Source organism: Hylaeus volcanicus, chromosome 6 (assembly GCF_026283585.1).
Source record: "Hylaeus volcanicus isolate JK05 chromosome 6, UHH_iyHylVolc1.0_haploid, whole genome shotgun sequence".
Classification (NCBI taxonomy): domain Eukaryota; kingdom Metazoa; phylum Arthropoda; class Insecta; order Hymenoptera; family Colletidae; genus Hylaeus; species Hylaeus volcanicus.
The window spans coordinates 19718844-19743290 of NC_071981.1; the positions used below are offsets into that span (position 1 = coordinate 19718844).

A 24447-nucleotide genomic window follows, 5' to 3' on the forward strand; every position below is an offset into this window, starting at 1 on the left:
AAGCAGTAACCAACGAAACGAAATCGTTTCGTATTCACGATGGCTGGACGCCATTTCATAAACGTGCGTTCGCATATAAAGACGGATGAAAGACACGAGCAAAGGCCAGTACAAATTTTCGGCGCGGTGTTAACGGTGTTGATCTGCAAGAATGAAGGAAACGGTAACCATTTTGGCAAACTTCTTCGCTCGAACTACGTATTTTATTCCCTTGTTTAACAACAAATCAGAGGCGTGGAACGTTTATGAATTTTCTGAAAGCAGCAGTTCCAAATTTCGACGGGGCTTTGTAAATTCAGTGTGTCAGCTTCTAATCGTTTGTTGTAAACAAAAATCGGATATAATTCAGGGGGCACAACCGTTTCCGGTAACTCTTAGTTCGGCCGTGTTTCGAGAAGAACACCATCAACGGTGCGTGACAGCTAAGCCGTTAATTGCTTTTCCATTTTCCAGTTGGCCCTCGCGCTCCTCTGTATTGGACTGGCAACGTCAGATTTATCGCCATATAAACCAAGGGGATGGCGTCCTAATGGTCAACGCTTTAATCCCACCAACAATCGATTGCATGCGTATTACGGACCCCCTGGATTATCAGCCTATGGACCTCCAGACTCGACAAGCCAACCCCCAATTTTCACCACCACCCAACCTCCAAGGACAACGACGACGATGAAAACCACAACGACCCCGCGAACCAGAGAGCCCACGACGCCCACACCATCGAGCACTCCCGAGGAAGATTTCGATAACAACCCAGCACTGGCCATCGCGAACTCCTTCGCCTTTAATCGACCCGTTTACATATACAACACTTTCCCGTTCTTGCCTGGCCAGATTTTGGTCAAATGACGACTCGCCGAACCCTCGACAATCGTCCTGTACCACGCGAATGACCGATGACTGTATGTAAAATAAAACACCATTGCCATCGGGGCTGTTCGAATGAATTTATAGTTTTGCTTACCGGAGACGGTGAAATCGTTCCTGATTAAAAGAGATCGAGATTATAGGTTGCCAAGGATCAAGAATCCACTGGCTCGATGTATATAAAATCTTGTTTTTGAAGTATAAAGATGTAATTTTGTTTGAAGAATATATTCGATTGAAACCTTCTCACGCGTTACATTGTTAACAATCAACAAGGCGAATTGAACGAAAACAAGAATTAACGATTTCTAGTGTACAATAAAAGGGATTAAACCCGATTGTACCGTGGTTGAAACGAAGTCTCACTCCACTTGATGCTTGCAGCTTTACACAAATTTAAGCAATTAACTTCGAATTTAGATAATGACCCTCTAAACATAACCATCCGTTTTCGGATATGTGCTGCTTCACCGGCAACCGCTGCGGTGAGCAATAAAAACCGCAACGATGCCTCGGAAACAGAGAATCAGAGTCGTTAAACGCTTCTACGGAAAGCTTCTGACGCAAATTGATCTACAATTACGCTGAAAATTTCCCTTCCATCTGTAAAATTTAAAGAAATTTTCATTGTTATGTAGACTTGTTATTATTTCCTGTGATTAATAAGCAACTGCACATTACATTTAGAAAATAGTTTCTCTCGACGAATTGAGAATGTCTATTTTGCTTTAAGGAACTGTGTGGATACATAAGTTTATTTGAATTAATCGACAGTGCCTCGTATTCTACTCCGTAATTTCCGACTAATAATTAATCACGCGGAACAATGACACGTGTAGGGTTAACTTTATAATTGCAGATTACATCAATTATATTGTAATATTACAATATATTTTGCATATTTTGGTGCGTGGAGTAATTCTCACATTGTTACGCACATTTAATTTAAATAAAATATGCAAACCGCGAGTTACGTGTAGCGGAAATGATTCTGTAAACGCAATGAAACGTAAACGTAAAGTTTTGCATGGTATGTAAACGTACATACTAAATAGTAAGAAACGATACTCTATAAAGGATCGATTTATTTATTGACACAATTCTCGTAACATTGTTGCTTCTTTATTTCGCTTAGTCTTTCATAACTTGACGCTAAACTACATATTTTATATACAATGTTCTGGAAATAGTAATTTCTTTTTCTCGCGTTAACGCTAATAAAACGAGCCTACAAATTATTATTAGAGAAAATCAGATTACATTGATTCTTGCTAAATAACTAGTCACAAATTTTTAAATAAACAGAATGAACAAATGCCTCAGACATTCCTTACGAACAAATATGTAATAGAAATGAAAACTTCGAGATGTAAAACATGGGAATATCTTCTCGATGCGAGTAACAAAGTAGAGAGCTTAACATGAAATATTGTCTCGTTCCAAGTTACGTTATAAGTCATGTAAAAATAAAATCCTTGCGCCATTGCAAATATTCGCGATACACGAAAATTTTAGGAGAAACAAAGAAGGATTCTCTGTGAATTCCAACAACGGAAAATAAAATTCCTGTCAAGCAGTCGTAACCTTTGATTTGTTGCAAGAAAAGTTGAGAATACAAAGGATATGTATGGCACGGACAGTGAAGCGATGTCACCATTTTATTTTCCGTTGACGAAGTTCGATTTTGAACCAGGCAGCCATTCGAGTGTCGAATATAAAATGAAATAGTTGCGTTGGATTTTAAATGCCATGTTAACGTGAGTGGCAGGTCAAAGTAAATGTCAGCGTAGTTATAATTCGGTGAAAAATGCTTCCACAAATAGACCACATTAGTCTTGTCATTGTATTTTTGTACAGGTCTATCCGTACAAGACACGTGTGCTTGTAAACCAAAATCAGTATAAAAAATCGCACCCAACAAAAATAATGTGGTTCGTAGAGTACACGTTTAAAAAATATCAGGGTCGTTATTCCCATGGATTTATATTTCATATGTTATCGATAATCGAGGAACAGCGCCTTTTAACGCTGAGTGCAGAAACAAGGGTGTAATATAACGCGTAATGCAACAACGTTAAATATATTTCTTTATGCAAGAGAAATATTTACGAAATAAAATTGCATGATACGTAATTACGAGCTACATTACACCCATCTGTATTTGACAACAACACAATTCTCTTCTTAAAATACGAATTAGAATATCTCTTATCAAATCTCGAATGGAACAAGCTAAGGATGGACGTTTATTTCCCCGTAATTATTCCATCATTGTCTAGAAACCTTTCAAATTGAAGTTAAATTGACATCATTGAACTACGATAATTGCTACTCATCCGATCATAGTCTGCCCGCGACAAACCTTGACGAACGCAGAGAAAATCTATCGGGGTACGTCGATAACACGTTAAAATTGCAGGATCCAATCAGGATTCAACTCCATTTTACATCCTTTCAACCACTAAAATTCACGACTCTTCTAACATTTTTTACGCACACCGAGGAATCGAATTTTCTACGGCCGGACAAAAGTTAAAAAATAGACTACTCCCTGTGATGGTAGTATTCAGATCTATTGTTTCTATCGCTACTTTGAAAATATACTCCATACTAAATTGCTCCGCAGTTGAAGGTATTAAGGTATTTCCTTATACCCAAAAATCTCAGTTTTAAGTGCAGCAACCCAAGCAACTCTTGCTCTCATCGGAGCTACCTCTTCAAATTATCCGAAGTTTCAAAACGCAATAACGGGGATCGATCTTGCGTGGAATGTTTGTATTAGTCGACATCAAAATATTTTAATAGATAAACGATTGTTCTTTTTATCCTTTTTTTTTATTCTTTTTCGATTTGATGTTTGACGAATACGAACATCGTCTGCAAGATGAGAACCCTTCGTTGCGTTTCAAAGCATTGGCAATAAAAAATACCACCGTTGCAATTTATTCGAAGTTACGTTTGTGCATAAACTAGAAGGTGAGCAACATCGACGACTTAGCCGTCCTTTGGAAGTCACCGTTCAGTCTGAGCGATTGGCTCTCATCGTACAATAATGGCACGCTCTCCGAATATCGGTGACGATCAAGACACTTCGTCCCGTGTACCTCGCACACGTTGACTTCCCTAAATCCGCAGCATCTTTGACGGTGATTGCACACGTTTCGACGCATCGTCTGCCAGCTCGGTTGCTCCTGTGAGTCGCACATGTGTTTAAGAGTAGCCACGAAGCACTGAGGCAGAAAGTCGATGCTCGAGCAACCTGTGAATTGTAAGCAAAATAGTTTTCCAACTGGGCCAATAGGAGTTCGGTAGCTGTTTTCAAGCCAGACGTGACTGTTGGAAACGAGTTCCGCGTGCAACGAGCGTAATTCACAGAAATATTTACAGAAGAAGTTGCGCTTGCTAAATAGGGTGGGTCTAGCGGAAGTATGCGGTAGTAGGTGGTAGATGTAACTCGAGCACTGTGATTATTTGTGGTGATAGGGGTCTACGAGTGACCCATGACGCCAGCCATAGGAGCCTTTGTTTAGTATAGCAAATAAATATATGTAAGTGAATAGCTTTAAATAAAAATACATTATACGACTGCATTTACGCTACTGAATAATCGATGCTTCTATGGCCAGTGCGATGAATCATTTTAAATCTTTCAAGAAATGAAATCTCGTTAGGAGATCCTAACACTGAAAATAATCAAAGTGACATAGTTACGAAGTTCACTCAGTACCGTGTTAGCAGAAGACAAAAATACCTTCTCGTTTGTGTTAATGAAAGAAAAGAAGGGAAAAGTAGACATTTTCCAAAGTCAGTTCAGAGGGAAAAAATTATTTACGGAGTTCCGCGTCGGTTGGAAGTTGGTTTTATAACCAATTTTTTATTCGCATAACATAGAGGGAGAAACAGTGACAAAACATCAAACTCATGTCCCGCGGACGTATTTTAATTGAATTTCATATTTCGTTTACGAGCGCATGAATGGATCGTGCGAAGCGTTACCCAGAAACGAGCTCTTTTCACCTTTGATTCTGTACATGACACAATTGAAATAATGTACGGAACTCGTAATTCGCAAAAATCATGTTTGTGACATACAGGTATCTCTTTCCACCTAGCATCGAGTGAATCATCGAGCTTTGGTAGATTTGAAACAGGAAAAAGAGAATAAATGTTGAGAATAATGCTACTGCAGGTTGTACGTATCGTTATTACTGCGTTACCTTTTCACAAATAGTCCAATTTTTGCGATACCTTCGAAATGTTTACAAAATATAGTCTAGAATTAGAATATGGACTAGCCAATTACACGTAAATAGATGGTTTTTCTAAACAAAATATTTAACAATTCCTTTGGGGTATCCCTTAATTGGAGGCATGACTCGTTAAAAAATATTTTGTCGCACAACTAACATCGCTAATGGCCCAACAATTATTGCTTGTATAAAGTAATTTCGATGTTTACGGAAAAATATTATTTCATGACTATCGGTATATGTTCGGAAGCAATTTTGCCCTCGTTTGCATTAATTTCAATTCTTATTACGCAAGAGTATTTCCCAAAGCAATTAGTCGGTGCACCAGACAGAATTTCATTGAATTTTTCACATGTACAAATTAATCATGCAAAGGGATTAGCGGAGATACAAAGGCATGCTATAAATGTCAGCGAATGATGCAATATTTAAATATATATATGTAGAGAGAGAAAGAGAGAAGGAGAGAAGCAATCAATGTTGAGCAAAATATGCAAACAAAATTTCACGAAAAATTGAATTGATTTTACCAAGTGCTCTGTTCCCTTCGACAGCAGCCGGATTCGTGTTTTATTTTTTCGAATAAGCTTTCCGTGAAGGTTTCAACTGCCTTCGTGAAAACAGTTTTAGAAACCGACACACGCGGGTTTTGATACCACATGGAGAAACAAACTCTGTTAGTTAGATAAGTGATGCACAAATACCTGTTTACCGACCATTCTGACAAGCTGCCTTATTTTCCGAGTTCTCTCTGACAGAGTCATGGTCTTCGTCTTTAACGAACTTTATTAGGAACATCGTAAGTCCCCCTACTATTGGCGGAATGCCAGCTAGGAAGAATGGCAGATCATAGCTACCTAAACAAAACAACAAGAAAAACATATTTCAAGGACTATTAAAATGCTAATAAATAAATATATACATATATAAGAATGCAATTACCGGTGAGATCATAGAGAATACCAGCAATCGGTGGGCCCACGGTCAACGGTATGGAACACATGCCCAACAAGAACCCAATGGCCTGGGTTGCTCCTTCTCGACCGCATATATCAAAGGCAATCGGTCCCAGAAGAGATATAAAGCATCCATCGAACAATCCCATAGCCAGACTTATGACTAATAACACGGTGAACGAAGGGGTAATAGGAAGGAGCATCGTGAGAATGCCAATACTAACGAACGATATCTGACGATCAAGAAAATCGATACGTTACTTTAAAGAGTTACCAAAGTATCGAGAAGTGTGGAATTTACCTGTTGCAACAATATTCTGTTCACTCTAGGCAAGTCGGCGATATAACCGAAAACTAACCGACCAATGCCGGAAGTGATGCCGATGCACATAATCGGAAGCTTTTCGTCGCCTTGAAATACCTTCTGAACAAATTTCCCTATATGAACATACGGTACGAAATACCTGAAATGAACATTGTCATTGATCTGAAAACCCATGTCACTTTATACGCTCGACGCTTTCGCTGCGGTTATTTCTCGTAGAATGGCTTAAATTTCAGCCCGTGTAACTTGATTGCCGTTGAGAAACAAGTTCGCTTTCACAACCATGCACGCTACGCGTTTGCGACGGCTTCCGTGGCGACTGAGAACATTTTTAACGTCAGTCACCGTTGTTTCGATATTAATAACCAGCCACGACTCGATAATGGAAACGACCAGATCGAAGGATACGAAGCGTGAGATTGGAATGAGCTGCGTCGCAGCGAAAGCGTTAATAAAGTAATACTAACCCGAACAGAGCAAGGGGAATAGAGCTAGCCCAAACTACGTATCGTTTCTTCCTCCAAATGGAGACGTTGACGACTTCCTTCAAGCAGGATTGAAAGTTTGTTTTGGACTTTAATTGATCCCGAGGGTCGGAGTTGACTGAAAAACATCGACGAATAAAAGCACGCCATCGAAGATGGTTCATACAAGTGAAACAGAGAGGTGAAGAGGTGAACGTCCGATACAGGAAATTAGACTTACGTGGAATCGGTTTAAAGAGTACCGCGCACGCCATGATGACCGCGGTGAGGACAGCCAAGCATCTCAAGGTGATGTCCAATCCGAAACGACGTAGTAGGACCTCCATAAAGTATGGCATGAGGGTAGTGAATATGGAACTTCCAGTAGTGACGATTCCATTGACCAAACCCAAATACCTCTTAAAATAATGTCCCAAAATCGCTAAACTCGGTGTGTAGGCGAGACTTGCACCGAGTCCGTACATAACTCCGTAGGTCAAGTAGAGTAATGCCACCTGAAGCACAGCGATTCTAGAGGTAACTTGAGTGGTGAGAACACCTAATAGCTCTTTAGTCGTAAGTAACCGATTTCTTTTTCAAAGCACGGAATAAGATTCGTGCGATAGAAGGTGAAATCCTCCCTGTTGGGCGACGATTTCTCGTGGGTAGGAATAGAAGAAGGTATAAGGAACACAAAATTCAACAGATGGGTACAGGAAGGTGGTAACAATAGGACTGCCGAGATACCTAAAAAGGTGAGGAAAGGTTTATGGTGAGATTGGCGAGGTTCAGAACTGAGGTGGGAAACAGGCTCTGGAAAGGGATGGAAAATGGGCTGTACAGGGTATGTAGGGGGAGGGAAGGTGGGAGACTTGGTAGCACGTGTTAGACAGATGCGATGATGTAGAGGGCGGAAGAGGGGTGGGCGTGAGGATAAGAGAAATTCTGGATGACAAAGGAGCAAGAAAGGTATGGTTGGTGGCGATATACAGGAAGAGGGAGGAAGGCTGGGAGGAGAGCGCAGTGTGCTGGGTGCGAATACGCGAAATAAATGCAAGGGAACATGTATGTACATAAGAATGGAGGGTTGAGGGGATGAAAGCGACGATAGGTTAGTGGAATAGAAAAGACGATGTATGCGTGAAACAACATGTAAATAGTGTAAGGATTATGTATGGATTGTACATACAGGGGGTATCAAAACATGTGGTATAACTTGACAAGTTCAGCGTATGAAAATAATTTTAAACATTAGTCGAAATACACTACCGCTCGAAAGTATCCGGACACTTGCGAAAATACATATGTATTAACATTGCATCAAAGTTATTGCGACCAAAATCGATTTTTGGATACTTTTGAGCGGTAGTGTAACCGAAGAACTTGTTTGCAAAGTGTCTTGAATCTTTGTTCAAATACCCATCAATCATTGTTCACTCGTAGATTACGTTTGACGGTAGATAATTATAAATTAACTCGTACTCGGCAATCAAAGTGTTGAATCTGGGAATCAAGGTGGTCGGGTCACGTCCAATTCACTTATTTGGAAATTACTCGTTTAAGAATTGTCTCGCCAAACGAGTAAAACAAGGTGGGTCACCGACGGCCATAAACCACACACGATGCACAATTTCGAGTGGGACGTAATCCAATAATTCACTTGGCTCTGCTGCTCTCCTCGAGTCTGTACGACTCGAAACGAACGTAAATTACTATACGTTAGTTTCATTCGTTACCTATCGCTAGAAATGATATTTTGGGTAGTCGCGTCTGTTAAGTAAACGACACACGATACGGTGATGGAATATTGCAATCATAGTTTTAGACCATTGCGAGTGGGTCACAACCTCGCGTATAACTAGCAAATTAAAATCGGACCACTACGATACATTATCTGTATCACGAGCTTGTTGTTAGTTCCAAATAAAACAATAACGAGTAAACGGCTGGTTATCGACGAGGGGATTCCGAGAAACAACCTATGAAAACGTGAGCGACGGTAACCAGGAAATGTCTCCAATGAAAGATTATGAAAGCGACACCAGTGATTACGATAATTTAAAAAATAATTTTCACAGTTTCGTGGTACCATTATCATCGTACATTCTGAAATGCGTACTCAAGGACTAAGTATTACGTTATCTTCCGTACGTATTATTTCATCTTACGTTAATAAATAACATTAACAAGGTGCTAAAGGTTAAAAAGAATTTTAAGCTTAATTTAAAAAAAAAAAAAATATGCTACGACCTAAAGTACAAACACAGTCTTCGTCGATTAATCTTCCAGTTTTATAAAAGACAGTCTGATTAATTGATCGCAAATTATTTCTGCCTATACGTTCACGCTAAATTGATCTTGACGCCTTAATTGCGTAATGGCGCAAGGTTTTTTTTATCAGCCCACTGACATGCATTGTGAAAATTCGATACACTGCGGTGAAGTAACCTTCGTCGGCAAATAATATCGAATGCGGGACATTCAGGTCAGCAGCGTAAACCTGCGATACCCCTAAGCAAATATGCGATTGTTTATTTATGATGCGCAAAAGAATTCGCGGGCGCGGATCGACGGTTGTCAGCCTCCTCGATCCGCGACCCCTGTTAAGTATCTCGAACTTCTGCGCATCGCCCATCTTCGAACTCAGGCTTCCACTGCTTTAGTTAAAACTCTACCGAGTGTTCAGCCAATATTAAAAATACATCGAAACGTATAAAAATAGTTGACCGTACTTTGACTGTTCTAGACGGCGATGACTGCTATCTTGAACTTGTAACATGGAAATGCATACAATTATAGGTAGAACGCTGTCCGATGAGCTGCATCGTTAACACATTGGGTTATAAACGATGTTTCGATATTCTAAGGCGATCGAGGCGTGGAATGAGTTTCGATTTATTTATAGAATCACATCGCAAGCTTATTTCATATTAGGCGCGTTAAAAACTGTTTACCTCGCTAGAAAATATTGATGAGAGAAGCATACCACTGGACGCTAATGCGCCACCCAGAAAAGTTGTCATCTGGATCCCAATTTTATCGGTGAGTATCCCAGAGATCGGCGACAAAAAGAACGTAGTGCCGATAGTTAGCGATCCCACCAAAGCTGAAACAAGAATTTAGCAATTTCGTCAATTACCCATTCTGTAAATATATATTATTAACTAATTACAAATAAGCTTCTCGTAGAATATGCATAACGACTTGCGTAACCGATATTTCTATACGCGATAATGTAATCTACTATCGATACAAGTACACAAATAATCCAGAGTATTATCAATCATTGTCGAAACCTTCGGTTCAATCTCAATCTTAATTAATAAATTTCTTATTTGTGATTTTTTACGTGTAATGTGATTATGCGTAAGATCTGTCTAATTATTTTCAATATCGAGACGCTTGGCTTTATCTCGATCTTGATCAGTGAACTTCTGATTTTTGATAAAACCGCGCACGATGATAAACGTTGCCCGTTGCTCGCATTGCTTAGCAAAGACCTAGTTTTACTGCAAAGAGTAACTACCCCTAGATTAATATTATTTGACCCTCGTTACTATTAATACTCGTGTAATTGTCGACTAATTCAGATCCAGGTTGTCTAGAGCATTGACTCTACGGATGATTAACCTGATCGATCGGTTTAATTGATACGCTACCCCGAGTAATTATTTCGTGCTACATTTAACAAACGATCAAGTCTAAGAAACCAACAGTACGTAGAATTTAATTCCGAAGCACACGAATATGGGCCACGGACAAATTAACAAAAGGAATTAAACGATACCGTACTGGGCATTCTTATGGGGCTACGAACCAATCGATATTTACGTAATAGGAAATACGTATTTTCAATATTTACTCCTGGAAATAATTAATCGGATAATAATACATCAAAGTTGAAGTTTCCATCGATCAAAAAAAAAATAATCCAGGAATAGTCGACGATGAAATTACGTGAATGAAATCCAGACAGTTCAACGATCCGTCTGTTAAAAGAAACTATAAGATAATGCGTTATCTTAATGCGTTATTAAATAAGAATTGATAAATATTAAAAATGGTAAGATAGACGCGAGTACGGTTCGTTGACTGCAGCGAGCAATCGCCACAAACAGAGGTTTACAGAAACACACGCGGAAAAGAATTGTCTTTTTGCAATTTCTTTCACCTGTTTCGCCTAATAAGTCTATTCGATATTATCACCGCTTTGCATACGGAAATGTTTAATATACAGGATGTCTGGGTAATCGTAACACTACCAAAAGGCAGGTGGTTCTTCGTGAGAGATGTGAATAAATCGTGATCGTTCCTGCTGTCACTTTCGCTCATCGATAAGTTAAAGGAATCAATGACTTACCCGCTTTCGCGGACGCCGAGCTGTCGCCGGATTCTAACAGTCGCTTTTGCAGCTCCAGATAGATCAACGAGTACGAATTAATGACACTAAACAGTACACCGTTGATAACGAAACTACCGATCATGATCATCCATGCTCGTAGACCGCCATCCGGCGGAGTAACGACGTTTCGTTCATCGGTTTCCGTATCCTTTCTTAAGTTATTCATCGATGCGTGATCGTCCTCGTCCTTGTCCGTCCTCTTCAATTTGGCGACCGAAGCGTCGATTATCACCGATGTGAACTTTCGATCGGGTTCCAATAGGGGATTCCCTTCTACGTTTAAATTGGAGTTATCTTCCGGTCGCTGGACCTCGCCTCCGTCCTCGTTCGTCGCGCTGAAAACATCGCTGCAACTTCTTTTCGCCTCCATGTTATCTGCGATTGCCATTGTTGACTAGGTTTTCGATTGGCTTTCGTTTGGCTAACGGATGTCCGAGAACTATGCACAGGAAACAAAAGAAAAAAAAAACTTCATTCGATACACCTATTTTGTTTTTTTTATTTTTCGATAAAAATTTGATTGGGTACGCACGCCCGTATATTCTTCGATGGCAGAATTTTGCAACCCGTTTTGCTTTCTTTTCAAAAACTAATTGGCTCCGGTGGCCTATGCGTGACAGTCGCCGTAGCAAATTTCATGATTTTTGGATTAATTGACACGAGAGTACAAAGCAAAGCAAAGACCGACACACGTGCGAATTGGGCTATTAAGAATTTTGTAAATGGTTTGCCAAGCCAACATTTTAACGGCACCGATACCCCATGGATGCGAATGTAATAATGTCCGATTGCATGATTTTGCAATGAACCAACTCGAACGTATAAAGCGAAACCAACGCATATTAATGTGTACTAAATTTCGAACCAAGTTTTCCTTTCTTTTCAAAAACTAATTGGCCCCGGTGTGTGTCCGACATGCGTGAATTTGCAACAGAATTTTGTAACCTGTTTCGTTTGTTTCATTCGGATATAAATAACGAAGTTACGCTGATTACTGCGAAAGCTATCCTCGAAAACTCGTATTACGAGAACGATTGGAACGTTTTTAATTTTACCGATTTCCAAACGAAACTTACAGGGTTAATAAACGAAAGTACAAGCTTTGAAACGCGCGTAATGACTTTTCAATGAAAGAAGATTTTCTGTCACAAAAAAATACGCAAAGTTCACCACTCTCTCGCTATCCTGTGTAGCCCTAAAGGAAAGCGTGCAAGAAGAGGCATCGAGCTAACGAGGAGGGGAAGAGTATGAAAGTACGCAATTGAAGGAGAAAGACAAATGAGTTATATTCATCCAAAACAAACGACGGTTACGCCTCGATGTAATGTAATGTTCACTGTCCAAACACGTTGCAACAGAAAAGGTATACCGCGCAGATCAGAATTTTTCTATAAGATTACTAAAATTTCGTAGCATTGCTATGATGATGTCATCCAGTTGATTAAAAATAGCCGTGTTCTTTTATAATAAGAAAGTGACAGCAAAGAGAGCCAGATAAACAAACAAACATCAAGAGTCGAAAAGTAGTTTGCATTTGAAATTGTTATTCTTATCTGTGACGATAAATAACCGCTGTGTTATTTATTGCGAACCGCTAGATCCTGATCGAACCATAAATATGCAAGTCTTGTAAAACGTGAAAACTATACTTTCAGTTAACGGAATAATTATTCTTTATCCTGAACGAACTACTGCGCATAGAAAATAAAAAGTCATGTTCACTGCATCCAAGGTGCGGAGCACGAAGGGGTTGCGTTCTAACGATTAAATAAACAAGCCTGACTAACTAATCGCGAGCCACAAACAGATTTTGTTTGATGTGATTGTCTTACAAGCGTGTCCCGTTCGCTCTAGCAAGTCGCACACCCGTTCGCTCTAACGATTCGCAACAGACTCTCGCGAATTTCGCGCAGATTCCGCTCGCAGGCTCTCTCTCTCTCTCCCTCTCTCACGGGGCGCACTCGTCACCAGCGCTGGGAACTTTGCTCGCGCTAGTTCAGCACATCTATTCGAATTTCTCAATTACCATACAACGAACATTAAAGAGAAGTTGAGAACGCGATAATCGTTCGCGTTGCTTGATAGCAGCTTTCATGTAAGATCGAACAGCGAGGGGAAAACAAACGCGCGATATCAAAGCTCAATATGTCGGTGTATTGTTACGTAGCTGTAAATTGATAGGAAGTTTTAAATGGATTTTCGTTTCACTTAAGGCGTCTGGCCACCCTGAGCGCTCGCCAGATGGGTACTATTCTTAAAAAAAAAATTAATTAAAAAATTAATCAAGTAATCGCAAAAATCGATTGCTGCTCTTCAGATAACGTATCTAAAAGTAGCGTGTACAAATTTCAGAGCAATCGGACCGATAGTTTGTGAGATTTACGTTGTACCATTTCGAAAAATGTAGTTTCGAGATAATCCCAAAAGAAAGTAAACGTGCGGTCCGATTGCTCTGAAATTTGTACACACTACTTTTAGATACATTATCTGAAGAATAGCAATGGATTTTTGCGATTACTTGATTAATTTTTTAATTAATTCTTTTTTTAAGAATCAGTTCCCATTTGGCGAGCGTTCAGGGTGGCTAGACGCCTTAGCGAAGAGGATGAATTTTCAATTTCTAACCGTTTTCTTCGCTCTGTTGTGTATCACAAGTACGCTGTTAGAGCGTACAATTCACGTGACAATTCGTACGTGTTGATAAATATGCATAAAGCACGCATACGTGCATAATACATTACGTGTACTCGACACGATAAGAATCAATGTATAGAAAAACCAGTGACACGACCGACGTTAAACTAAATCGTAATTATTCTAACTTAATCATACTTTCCGAATTGGCTGGAAATCGATGATTCGACTTGTTCAGAAAAAGATGACGAAAAGTCGTAGTTTTGTTTCTCTTTCACGTTATGCCAAAGGTTAATGGGTGATGATCACTCTAATTTGTTTGAATACCATTTATCTTGATAACGTCATTCTTAACACCGCAAGACCCGACAAAGTGACGATTGCTGATTGGAGCAGAAATAAAAGTGCAAGCGTAGCAACGTACGGCGTTGAAAACGTTGCAAATTTTGTCCGTCATGCGAGCGAAGAGATCGAAAGTAAGTAATGATGGTTCAATGCAACCTTCTAATATGAACAGTAAACGGTCGGGCCTAATTCAAGCTAAGCCCCGAAGAAGCTAATAATAATATAATGGAGCAAGTAAATTATAATATAATAGGATTGGTGGTCGAGAAAAGGAAAGAATATACGTGCATCTAGCAGAGGGATGGGACGTTCTCCGCGAATTCTTCGAAAGTTGTAACGAGTTCGATTTCCTTATAAGGAAGATTAATAAAGGCCAATTGCAAATGTCAAATAAAAGATAATAAGGAAGGTCTGATATTCTTTCTTTCCGCATACAGACCTTCTATAAACAATTTCACATAAAGTAACTACCAAAGAACGCTTGATACTCAGGCATTTCTGTACGCTCTTCATTCGAGATCTCATCTTGTTAGTAGGTAAATCATGGTTAAGAATTTCTAACGTAACATAATGTGACGCGAAGAACCAAGTAGATCCTCCTTTGTGTTACCAGCGCTCGCGGTTACTGAATTTAAGATTACTCCAGCGCCAACTGAAACTTGAAAACCGAATCTGGAGTTGGCGTTTTCTTGCAAATTTTAGTACTCGTACACTACCCATCGAATGTGCATTTTAGAACGAATTGAAAAACGGAGAGAAATTTCTCGGTATTATACAGCGAAGTTTCTCTACCTAGGAGAACAATTCGAAAATGCATTTGAAATCAAATATTGCTGGATTACTAATCTTCTATCAGACTTGAATCGTTAAAAAACTTGTAGTATCCCACATGATCGTCTATGATTCCAAACATTTATCGATCAGCGATATTGTTATTGATATGATCAGAAGTAATCGATTCAGTACGTTAGGACAGTTACATCAGTTGATGCAATGTTTCTCAGATGACAAACACATACTTGGGATGAGAGAATAAACTAATCTCCTGGTTAACAAACGAGAAATTACGGAAGACCATTGATTATCTATATATTTATTCGATGTTTCTGCACGCTATGTTACAATGACGTATTAATAAAAAATTATAAATACTATGAACGTGTCACAGCTGACGTAAATCAAACGTTTAACAATGTTTAATGTTCGAGCAAAAGAAAGAAAACAAAATCATAGAGTGAAAAACTGTACGTGATTCATGAAAACTGTCATACGAGAAACGCAGCTCGCGAGACGTGTAGTTATTTGATCAACCATTCACGCGTGCTGTTTGCTCAAAACCATAAGGACTGCATCTTTTAACCTTGACATTAATCTGCATTCAAATTGAGTGGTTCGAAATATATCACACTTGGCTCCCATGTTGATTAATCTCCTCACCCGTTGCGCGCGAACCGTTATTGATAACAAATTCTGTCTCTAGGAAAAAAGAGAGCAACGCATGTTAAATCCAAAAAAAAAAAAATAATTACTACAGTTGTGATTACGATCTATACCGGTAGTAAGTGTCGCAATTACTTTAAAGTGTTTAGAGAAATATAATTATTAGAATAGATAAATACAGCATTGTATGATTTATGAAATTCGTACGATAACGGGTCACAACTGACCACAGTGCAACGTGTAGTACGCACAGCAATTATCACCGAAACTCGCGTTGTACCGACTGTCGTCCTAATCTGACTTATCCTAATCTCTATAACCGCTATCGTTCGTGCGTCGCGTCGTGTGGAAAGGCCGTCGAGCGACACGAGTCATTGCTAAAATTGGAGTAAACAAAGATTGCTTCTCAATTTTTACTTAGGATAACGATACAAAACTAAAAGGAACAAAAGATAAAGGATAAAGATAAAATATTTTAGATTGTTCTCAAAAAAAAAAAAAATAAAAAAAAAATGTGCTAGTAGAATCGAGGAATTCCGCGATGAAGGCGTGGTTTGAGAGACACTGACCCGGAGTTCCGTCTACATGTGGCCGTCCGCAGTAGTGATTAAAAAGACACAGCTGAAGTCCGCGAGCAAGCGAAAGAGAAAGATGGAGAAAGACGGTTCTAAAAAGAAACTACATAACGGAATGGTAGAGCGCAGATAGAACGAAGCATAGTCGAAAATAGTTGTCGTTCGAGTTTACCAGAGTCGGTTCTTTTTTCGTCGGCGGTGATTCGTGAGTCCATGCGTTTCCACCGAGCCGATCGTCTACTGAGCCGACCGCTGGTCCCTCCACCGATCCCACCGACGACAGGGTCGAGCATAAACTAAGTTTTATTCACCAGCGAATGGAGAGGTCGAAAGTTCCGCGTTAAGAAGAGAACTAACGCGTCTAACGAGCGATAAAGCGAGCTCGAAACCGATAGGCGAAGAGGAAAGGGGTGACGGGCAACGGTCGGAGCGCGCGGGTTGCCCGACTCCCATATAGATACAACATACAGCTTCACCCGTATACCGCTAAACGAATTTCGTTGACTGCACGTAGACTTTGGTGTTTCTTGCACTCTAAACGCGCTAACGCAAGCGCCGCGCCATACGTATCGCCGATTAAGATCCACGCCCCTGTTTGACGACGGGGTAACCGAATTAACTTCACGACGGAGATGGACGAAATCGTGCTCGAATAAGAACGACGACGAATAAAAACTAACGCATCACGATTCTTTCACGATCGGACCATTCAACTAGGACACTTTTTTATATTACTAGAACATAATTAATTTATGAAATATTTAGCTAAATACATTTTACGTGTTTTCCATATAACCAATATCGTACCTCGATTATTGCAAGAACACCTAGCACCGATTCCCTGCGGTAATCGAGATTCTACTGTACACAATGTTTGGACTTGGATCGAACATTTCCTGATAAAAATAAATCAAATCATAACTTTACAAATTCCCAATTATGTCACTGATAATACTGTACTGCAGGTGTGATAAAAGAAGTAAAAATAAAAATGTTGAGAAATTGAATCCTTATCATTAGTCGCCTGCGATTACCGAACATGTAAATCGGATCATGTTGCGTAAACAATAACAACAGTAGAATGACCCTAAATCAGTTGACAAAGAAATACCGTCTTATGTTGTCTCCTTAGTTGATCTTTAAACGGTTTTGTGTCAACGATATTTATCAACTTTTTCATTTATCGATTGTCAGTCAGACATTCCTTCGTAACAGTAGTCGGTAACCTATGACCCGCGGGTTAAGCAGTGACCTATAATACCAAAACAACTGACTTATCAACTAAAAACAAAGTACAAATTATCAAAAATTAAGAACTTTTATGTTATAAATTAAAAAAATAAATCACACCAAATCAAAAAATAATCACGAATGCGATCATTGGAGAATTGACTCGATAATTTAACCTAAATACACCAAGCTTATATATATATCAATATATAAAAATTCTGTAAAACAGTTTAAATATAGTAATAACAATAATAATTAATATACTAGTAACTAAATGAATGATAAACTGATCATTTCAAAATAATATGAATACATTGTGAAAAAAATATATCATGGTGTCAAGAAAAATATGTATGTATAAATATTATTTATTGAATGGTTCTGTTACAAAAAATGTAAACTAATCGTAATAATATATTTTCATGTCAACAATGTTATTGCTTAATTTTCGTGAATATTTTGATTTGTAAAATCTAATATATTATAATATATTTTATAACACTGTTATATTTTTCTTCCTTGCAATACAAGATGATAATTTATTATCAGTCTAAGCATAAAGGATTAATGCATTTGTGTCGATATCAGTAAAGAAAAGTGTGATACGACTATAATGTCACCAATGAGGTCAACCTTATGCAATTCCATATCGAGGTGGCTACAATATTCTTTTACTGTCTCTTTTCTATTAATATCCAGTTTATGGTAAATTATAATCTAAAATAATAGATAAGAAATCGCACAAGATTTACATAATGATAACAGCTACACTAAAAGCATAATTGATTATATACCTTAGTTACATGTAATAAATTAATAATAACAACAGTATGTTTGTAGAAATCACACTGTTCAGTCCTCCCATTATTATTGAAAATATTTAAACTTTTTATAAGTTCACTGTACTGTTAAACGATAAAGTAATAATAATATATATTTCGTCAGATCGTACAATTAAGTCACTGATGAATCACTTTCACTTTTCACTTTTCATTTAAAAAAACATACAATTAATTTAATTGATCATGCATATTTGAACGCAATATATTTGAGAAAACCGACAATTCAACGATATAGGTGTTATGCACGAAAAAGCTAATCGATAAAGCAACATACACGGTCTAACCTTACATTTTACAATATTTCCATCTTCACAGTATTTTCTTCAGAGACAATATTTTTCACAGAAAAAACTTCGCATTTTGTTATTTATTTTCATTAATTCTACACATCACGCACAAGCAATAGCATGTCCAAAGACACGTGTAAGAACAACTTTATATTGTTCGAAAACATTATTGAACAAAAATCCCTAATTTCATCCTAGTATATACAAAGTCTATCTCATATTTCTGTTGTACTATGTGTATTAACTAGTACTTAGCGTGTGTAGCGTGTTTCCTTGTTTTCACAATACATAAATATTTACTCGTTTCGACCAGTGAAACTGAAGAATTGAGAACAACAAAACTATGAAAGGAATTCGATTGGAGGATCACTTGTTTCGAAGAAATAGGTACTGAAGAAGAACATGCGAGAATTTACTACATTGGTAGCCCTCTACTGGTGAATTCAGCATACATGGTCTCCCAATCGGTATTCACCAGTATTCACGGTGCATTTATCTCACCTGATCTTATTCTAAACAATATTGAACAGTATCAAAGTGTTTCAATCGTAGATACATATAGTAGTGAAGTAAAATTTTACAATGACTTCTATGGATTGGGACGAAGTCAAGAGATTGGCAGCTGATTTTCAAAAAGCACAATTAAGCTCCACCTTACAAAAGTATGAATCTTTTTCATGAATGATTTATATCTATATATGTTTTTGACGATTGTATCTCTTCAATGACATACTGAACGGAATGTAAACAGCTGTAAAATAAAAGTTCAATTTTTATAAAACAATTAATCAAACTCGCAATACATCGAGTGACTTACGATTTGCTCGCAATCGTTTTCTGCATACGTGTTATGACAATTTGTTTCAAAACATATTTCAAACTGGAATATTTTGTTATAATCTTGGTTTCTTTTTTTATCGTATAGGTTATCGGAACGAAATTGTGTGGAAATTGTAACAAAATTAATAGAGAGTAAACTTTTAGATGTAGTATTTACTAATGATGGTAAAGAATATGTTACACCACAGCACCTTGGAAAGGAAATCAAAGATGAATTGTACGTTCATGGAGGAAGAATCAGTTTGGTGGACTTGGCACAGATTCTTAATATCAATTTATCTCAAGTGTCTAAGATAACAAATGAAATAGAAAAGTACAATAAAGGGCTTAAGATAATACTTGGACAACTCATTGACAAAACTTACATGAACAAAATTGCTGAAGAGATCAATGATAAATTAATGCAACATGGTAGTATCAATGTAACAGAGTTAACGATACATTATAATTTACCAGCTGACTTCTTGCAATCGCTTATTGAAAAAGAATTAGGAAAAAGAATATCTGGTAAACAAGATGTACAGGACTCCAGAGTCTTTTATACAGAGAGTTTTATAGCTAAAAATAAAACTAAAATAAGGGGGGCCTTGTCTGCAATTACAAAACCTACACCAATATCCGTTGTTTTAGAACAGTGTGGTATTTCTGACAGACTATTTTTCTGTAAGTAAACAATATAAAGTAATTGTATACTCTAGTTATAATGAGATCTTCAGCACTTAAATATATATTTATGATTTACAGCAATTTTAGATAGTTTACAGGGAATGAAACAAATTCCTGGTATTGTAGCAGGAAAACAGGGAACATACAGTCTTTACATACCAACTATATATTCTAAAAGCCAAAATGAATGGGTAGACAATTTTTACAAACAGAATGGTTACTTAGAGTATGATGCACTCACTCGACTTGGAATATCAGATCCACCAAACTTTGTGAAACGTCATTTCCCAAATGAAGACATAATCTTCTTAGACTCTGTTGCTGTAGGTACAATAATTAGCGAACAGGTAGATGCAAACATTGAAGAAGCCATTGCAACTGGATCTTTTGTTGATATAACCCCTCTTCTACCATCTGTATTTACTGAGAAAGATATGGAAATGCTTCTTAAAATGGTAGAAAAAAAATTAAATAATAATACACATGTATTCGCAAATACTGTAGTAATATCTGATGCATTTTTGCAATCTCTATATAAATCCTTTGAGACTATAGCAGAAACAAAAGCTAGGGAAGTAGTGGCCAGCGGTCAATGGTTCCAGACTATAGCAGAAAACAAAATTAAATCTAAATCAGCCAGTTCATTACTTGAAACTAAAGGAGGTAGAAAAGAAGAACGACGAAAAAAAGCAGCAACTGGTAAAGCAGGTGGTGGTAGTCAAGGAAGAGAGACGAAAACAAAATCTACTAAAAAAAAGTACCTACAAGGAAAAGGTCGTGAAAATGATTCCGATGACGAGGATCCAAAAATCATATCAGGAAAAATTGAGCTTCAATTAGTGCCTTTAGAAGACATAAAAAATGAGATTACAAAAGATGATAATTTAACAGTAATTGATGATTTAGTAGAGGAATTGGCGTTATATTTGCAACCGAAAATAAATAATTATGCCCTGTCTGTCGCTGATCAGTTATCACAGAACAATAAAACTACTAATTTAAGTGAAGTTGAAGAACGGCTTAATGTTTTCATAACAAACATTAAAATATTTGATAAAGGCATTAAACATATAAATAAGGCAGATCAACCAACTTTAACAAAATATTTATTAAAATCCCTTGGTACCGAATTTGTCACAGAATTATTTAAGTTAGCTGCACAACAAAATATGCTTCAAGCTCCTAACAATATTACCGCAGAAACAAGACAAAAGATGCTGCTTGATTTACCAGATGATGTTAAAGAGCCTTTAAGTAACATACATAAATCTATTGCTGAAACTTCTATAGAAGATTTCTTAAATTTCGCGGATCCTGCAATGGCGGCCTGTTGTTTGGTACTAAAAAAGTATGATAAAAAGAAGGAAAGACCATTTATTTTAGGGCACAGACAAGCTTTATTAGAAAAGCTTAATGCTACACAAGATCCTGCATTAGCATTGCATTTAGTTACAAGTATATTATTTATTGCAGCAACACAAAGTGTTGTGCATATATCTGGAAGACATGTATCTACAATTCTTTCATTTCTTCAAACACATTTACAACCTTCAACAATGACAGTACTGTCTAAATACCATGGTATGAAATATTTAATCATCTTAATGCTTTATTCATTATAATATGGTATTATTTAATATAACTATTATTTTGCAGATATGGTATTGAAAAATTTAACTTGTACAGATGAAACTACAAAACTTGAAGTTACCAAGGAATTAGAGGTTAACTTGGAAGAGATTAAGAATATAGCAAATAACTTTAAACAACATTTAAAAACTGATAAACCACAAGAATAAATATATATAATTGTAAATAAATATAAATATTATTTGTTGTATAAAATTATATACAAGAGTTTTATACTATATTTTACAATAAATCACATCAAGGGAAGGCACTATTTTACACTCAAACACTGGTTTAATAAATAATATTAAAAACCCATTGTCATCATCAAAAAACCCTAAATCATGTCACTTATGAAAACAAAATTTGAATTGATTTACTAACATTAAAAAATAATAGAAGTCAATAGATTATATTGTTTATCTGATATATTTATATATGTACAAATTTCCATATACAGAATTGTCTATAAGTAATACTAATTAATACAAAGAAAATAGTATTCACTTGTTTTTTCAAAATATTCATCATACATTACTTACAACCCATTCTTAATATTAATATTCCTTGTACATTGTTTGAAAATGACTTTGTATTACAAAGTAGCTAAAATTCTTGTAAATCCAACACATCCTGCTACAACAGTCTGCCCAATACCCCAGAATAATGCATATAATGGTGGCAGTGGATAACGTGATGCTCTATACACAAAAGCAACAGCAGCAGAGCTAAGAACTCCTGATGTTAGTGGTAACGATATACCCATTATTATAATCAGCAATGGGAAGAATCTTTAAACCAAAAGTTACTTGGTTATTTTATATTCATATTCTATGGTATTTTGTATAAAGATAAGATTTCTTCTATATTCTTACATACTTTCCATATTTATGTTGTCGTAATGTAGCAAAACAGATTGCACCAGCTATGGTATGAACAAAAATAGAAGAAAATAGGGCCCATAAAAATATTTGATACCACATTTCTGTAACAATTAGACCGAAGGAAGTCCATAAATCTTCATAATAAATATATAACCATAAACCTAATTGTAAACAATACCTACATACCAGCAAATGAAGTCAAGGGTGTATAAAATACATTGCCTGTATTTCTCATATTAACTGGTGATCGCAAAGTAGAAATATCTGTTTGTAGTTCCATAGTAAATATCTTGTAACTACTTTAAACTATTGGTTCTACATTGATATTTTTATGCACATCCATAGGACATTAGAAAAGTTATAGAGCTATATCAATATTAACTATTTACATCTATAAATATTATTCTATATGCTTTCGCGGAATATAAAACTGTATGCACAGTGGCAATGATGAACAAGATCTAAAACAAGAAATGTAATAATGTACATCGATACAATAAAACTTTGTGATGGTACAAATATCAGTACAACTTTCTCTTATACTTTTAAGTGCATTACATTTAACACAGATTGTAAAAATATTCAAAATACAAATGTTAACTTACCTTTTCATTCTAATTTTGTTGATGTTATGTACGTCGCAGTAATTTATTAATATCCATATTGGTAGGTAGTCTTTAAACATTTAATAGGAAACTCTGCGTGTAACATTTCCTAAACATACTGAAATATTTAAAAAAATCACAAACATAACAGTTTGAATTAATCACTTCTTAGAAAGCCAAGTTATCACAAAACTGCACAAAACGGAAATGATTTACCCGTACCGTACTACTGTAAACCCGCGGAAAGCTTTAGGTGCGTTCTGACTTTCCATTGGTGAAATGACTATCGTCCATCTTATTAGTGATTTGCAATTGCTATGCAAAATTATGATGGTAAATTTCTTCAATACAGATTCGTTGATTTTTATATGTTACAATTAAAAATTCAGGTCTTTTGCTCTACATATGACGTAAAAAATGTACACATGTGCTCATGTACACAACGAATTATCTCTATAGATACAAATTGAAGTAAAGTTATACAAGTTACAATGTACATAATAATTATAGCTTTGCACTGAAAGGGTCATTAACGAAAAATGTATAATAAAATCAAATAAAAATATATTTATCAATCTATTATGCGTCAACGACACATTCCTAGTTAAAAACATGGCGCTGAACATGTAGGGAATTTAGGGTTATACCAAACTAGATACAAGTAAAAATTGACATATTGTACTCGAAAAAGCGCGCGTAAACAAAGGTTACCTCTTAAAATACTAGTAAAATAATTGATCGATCATGGATGACAAAATATCGACATCTACATTGGCTTTACCAAAACATCGTTTCACATATCAAAAGGGACAAAATATGCAGTATTACCAAAACATAAAATTGGTTAGAGGTTATGTTTATGTAGCAAAGTATTCTATACTATATATATATATATATACATGTGTGTATCGTATCCACATTTCTAGTATGTAAATTATCCTGATGAAAATGTTCGCAGAATTTACAAGTCGTATCAAAATACGCAGCAGAACTCGACGAAAATTTAGCAAATTTAGAAGAAGATATTATTAAAACTGGCCAATTGCTCAACGCAATTGAAACTAAAACGGATCGAGTTTAGATGAACTCATCTGAATAATATGCAAGAGTTCAAGATGCAAATTGTTTGTAAAACTTATATACACATGGAAATAAATTTTTTATAATACCTTTCATTCGCATTTTATTTTAATCTTCACTAACAAC

General features: G+C 36.7%; 4 protein-coding genes across 11 annotated transcripts in view; 2 read left to right on the forward strand and 2 right to left on the reverse strand.

Moving 5' to 3' along the window:
- Positions 1–2986, forward strand: part of LOC128878088 (hemicentin-1) — a 253712-nt gene extending 250726 nt beyond the window's left edge. Inside the window, exon 21 of the mRNA XM_054125960.1 lies at positions 454–2986. Coding sequence (XP_053981935.1) covers positions 454–849 — 396 coding nt within the window. The 3' untranslated portion in view covers positions 850–2986. The remainder of the gene's footprint in view (positions 1–453) is intronic.
- A 701-nt stretch (positions 2987–3687) lies between these two features.
- LOC128878090 (monocarboxylate transporter 10) lies at positions 3688–23382 on the reverse strand. 8 transcript variants are annotated; one of them, XM_054125963.1, is made up of 9 exons: positions 23242–23382; positions 11223–11703; positions 9817–9968; positions 7104–7377; positions 6866–7001; positions 6375–6537; positions 6060–6306; positions 5834–5974; positions 3688–4126 (listed from the first exon to the last, which is right to left on the reverse strand). In XM_054125963.1, exons 2-9 carry the CDS (start codon positions 11650–11652, stop codon positions 3837–3839), a joined length of 1833 nt encoding a protein of 610 aa, XP_053981938.1. In that variant the 5' UTR covers positions 11653–11703; positions 23242–23382; the 3' UTR covers positions 3688–3836. The 8 variants fall into 8 exon arrangements, with proteins under 8 accessions (XP_053981938.1, XP_053981940.1, XP_053981944.1 ...); XM_054125965.1 differs by lacking the exon at positions 23242–23382 and adding an exon at positions 18620–18758; XM_054125969.1 differs by lacking the exon at positions 23242–23382 and adding an exon at positions 18615–18754.
- Positions 19049–22070, forward strand: LOC128878089 (E3 UFM1-protein ligase 1 homolog). The gene is made up of 4 exons (XM_054125962.1): positions 19049–19279; positions 19543–20120; positions 20202–21704; positions 21780–22070. Exons 1-4 carry the CDS (start codon positions 19200–19202, stop codon positions 21920–21922), a joined length of 2304 nt encoding a protein of 767 aa, XP_053981937.1. The 5' UTR covers positions 19049–19199; the 3' UTR covers positions 21923–22070.
- On the reverse strand, positions 22181–23383 carry LOC128878103 (transmembrane protein 170A). The gene is made up of 4 exons (XM_054125992.1): positions 23242–23383; positions 22823–23097; positions 22632–22737; positions 22181–22543 (listed from the first exon to the last, which is right to left on the reverse strand). Exons 2-4 carry the CDS (start codon positions 22914–22916, stop codon positions 22348–22350), a joined length of 396 nt encoding a protein of 131 aa, XP_053981967.1. The 5' UTR covers positions 22917–23097; positions 23242–23383; the 3' UTR covers positions 22181–22347.
- Between the last annotated feature and the right edge of the window lie 1064 nt (positions 23384–24447).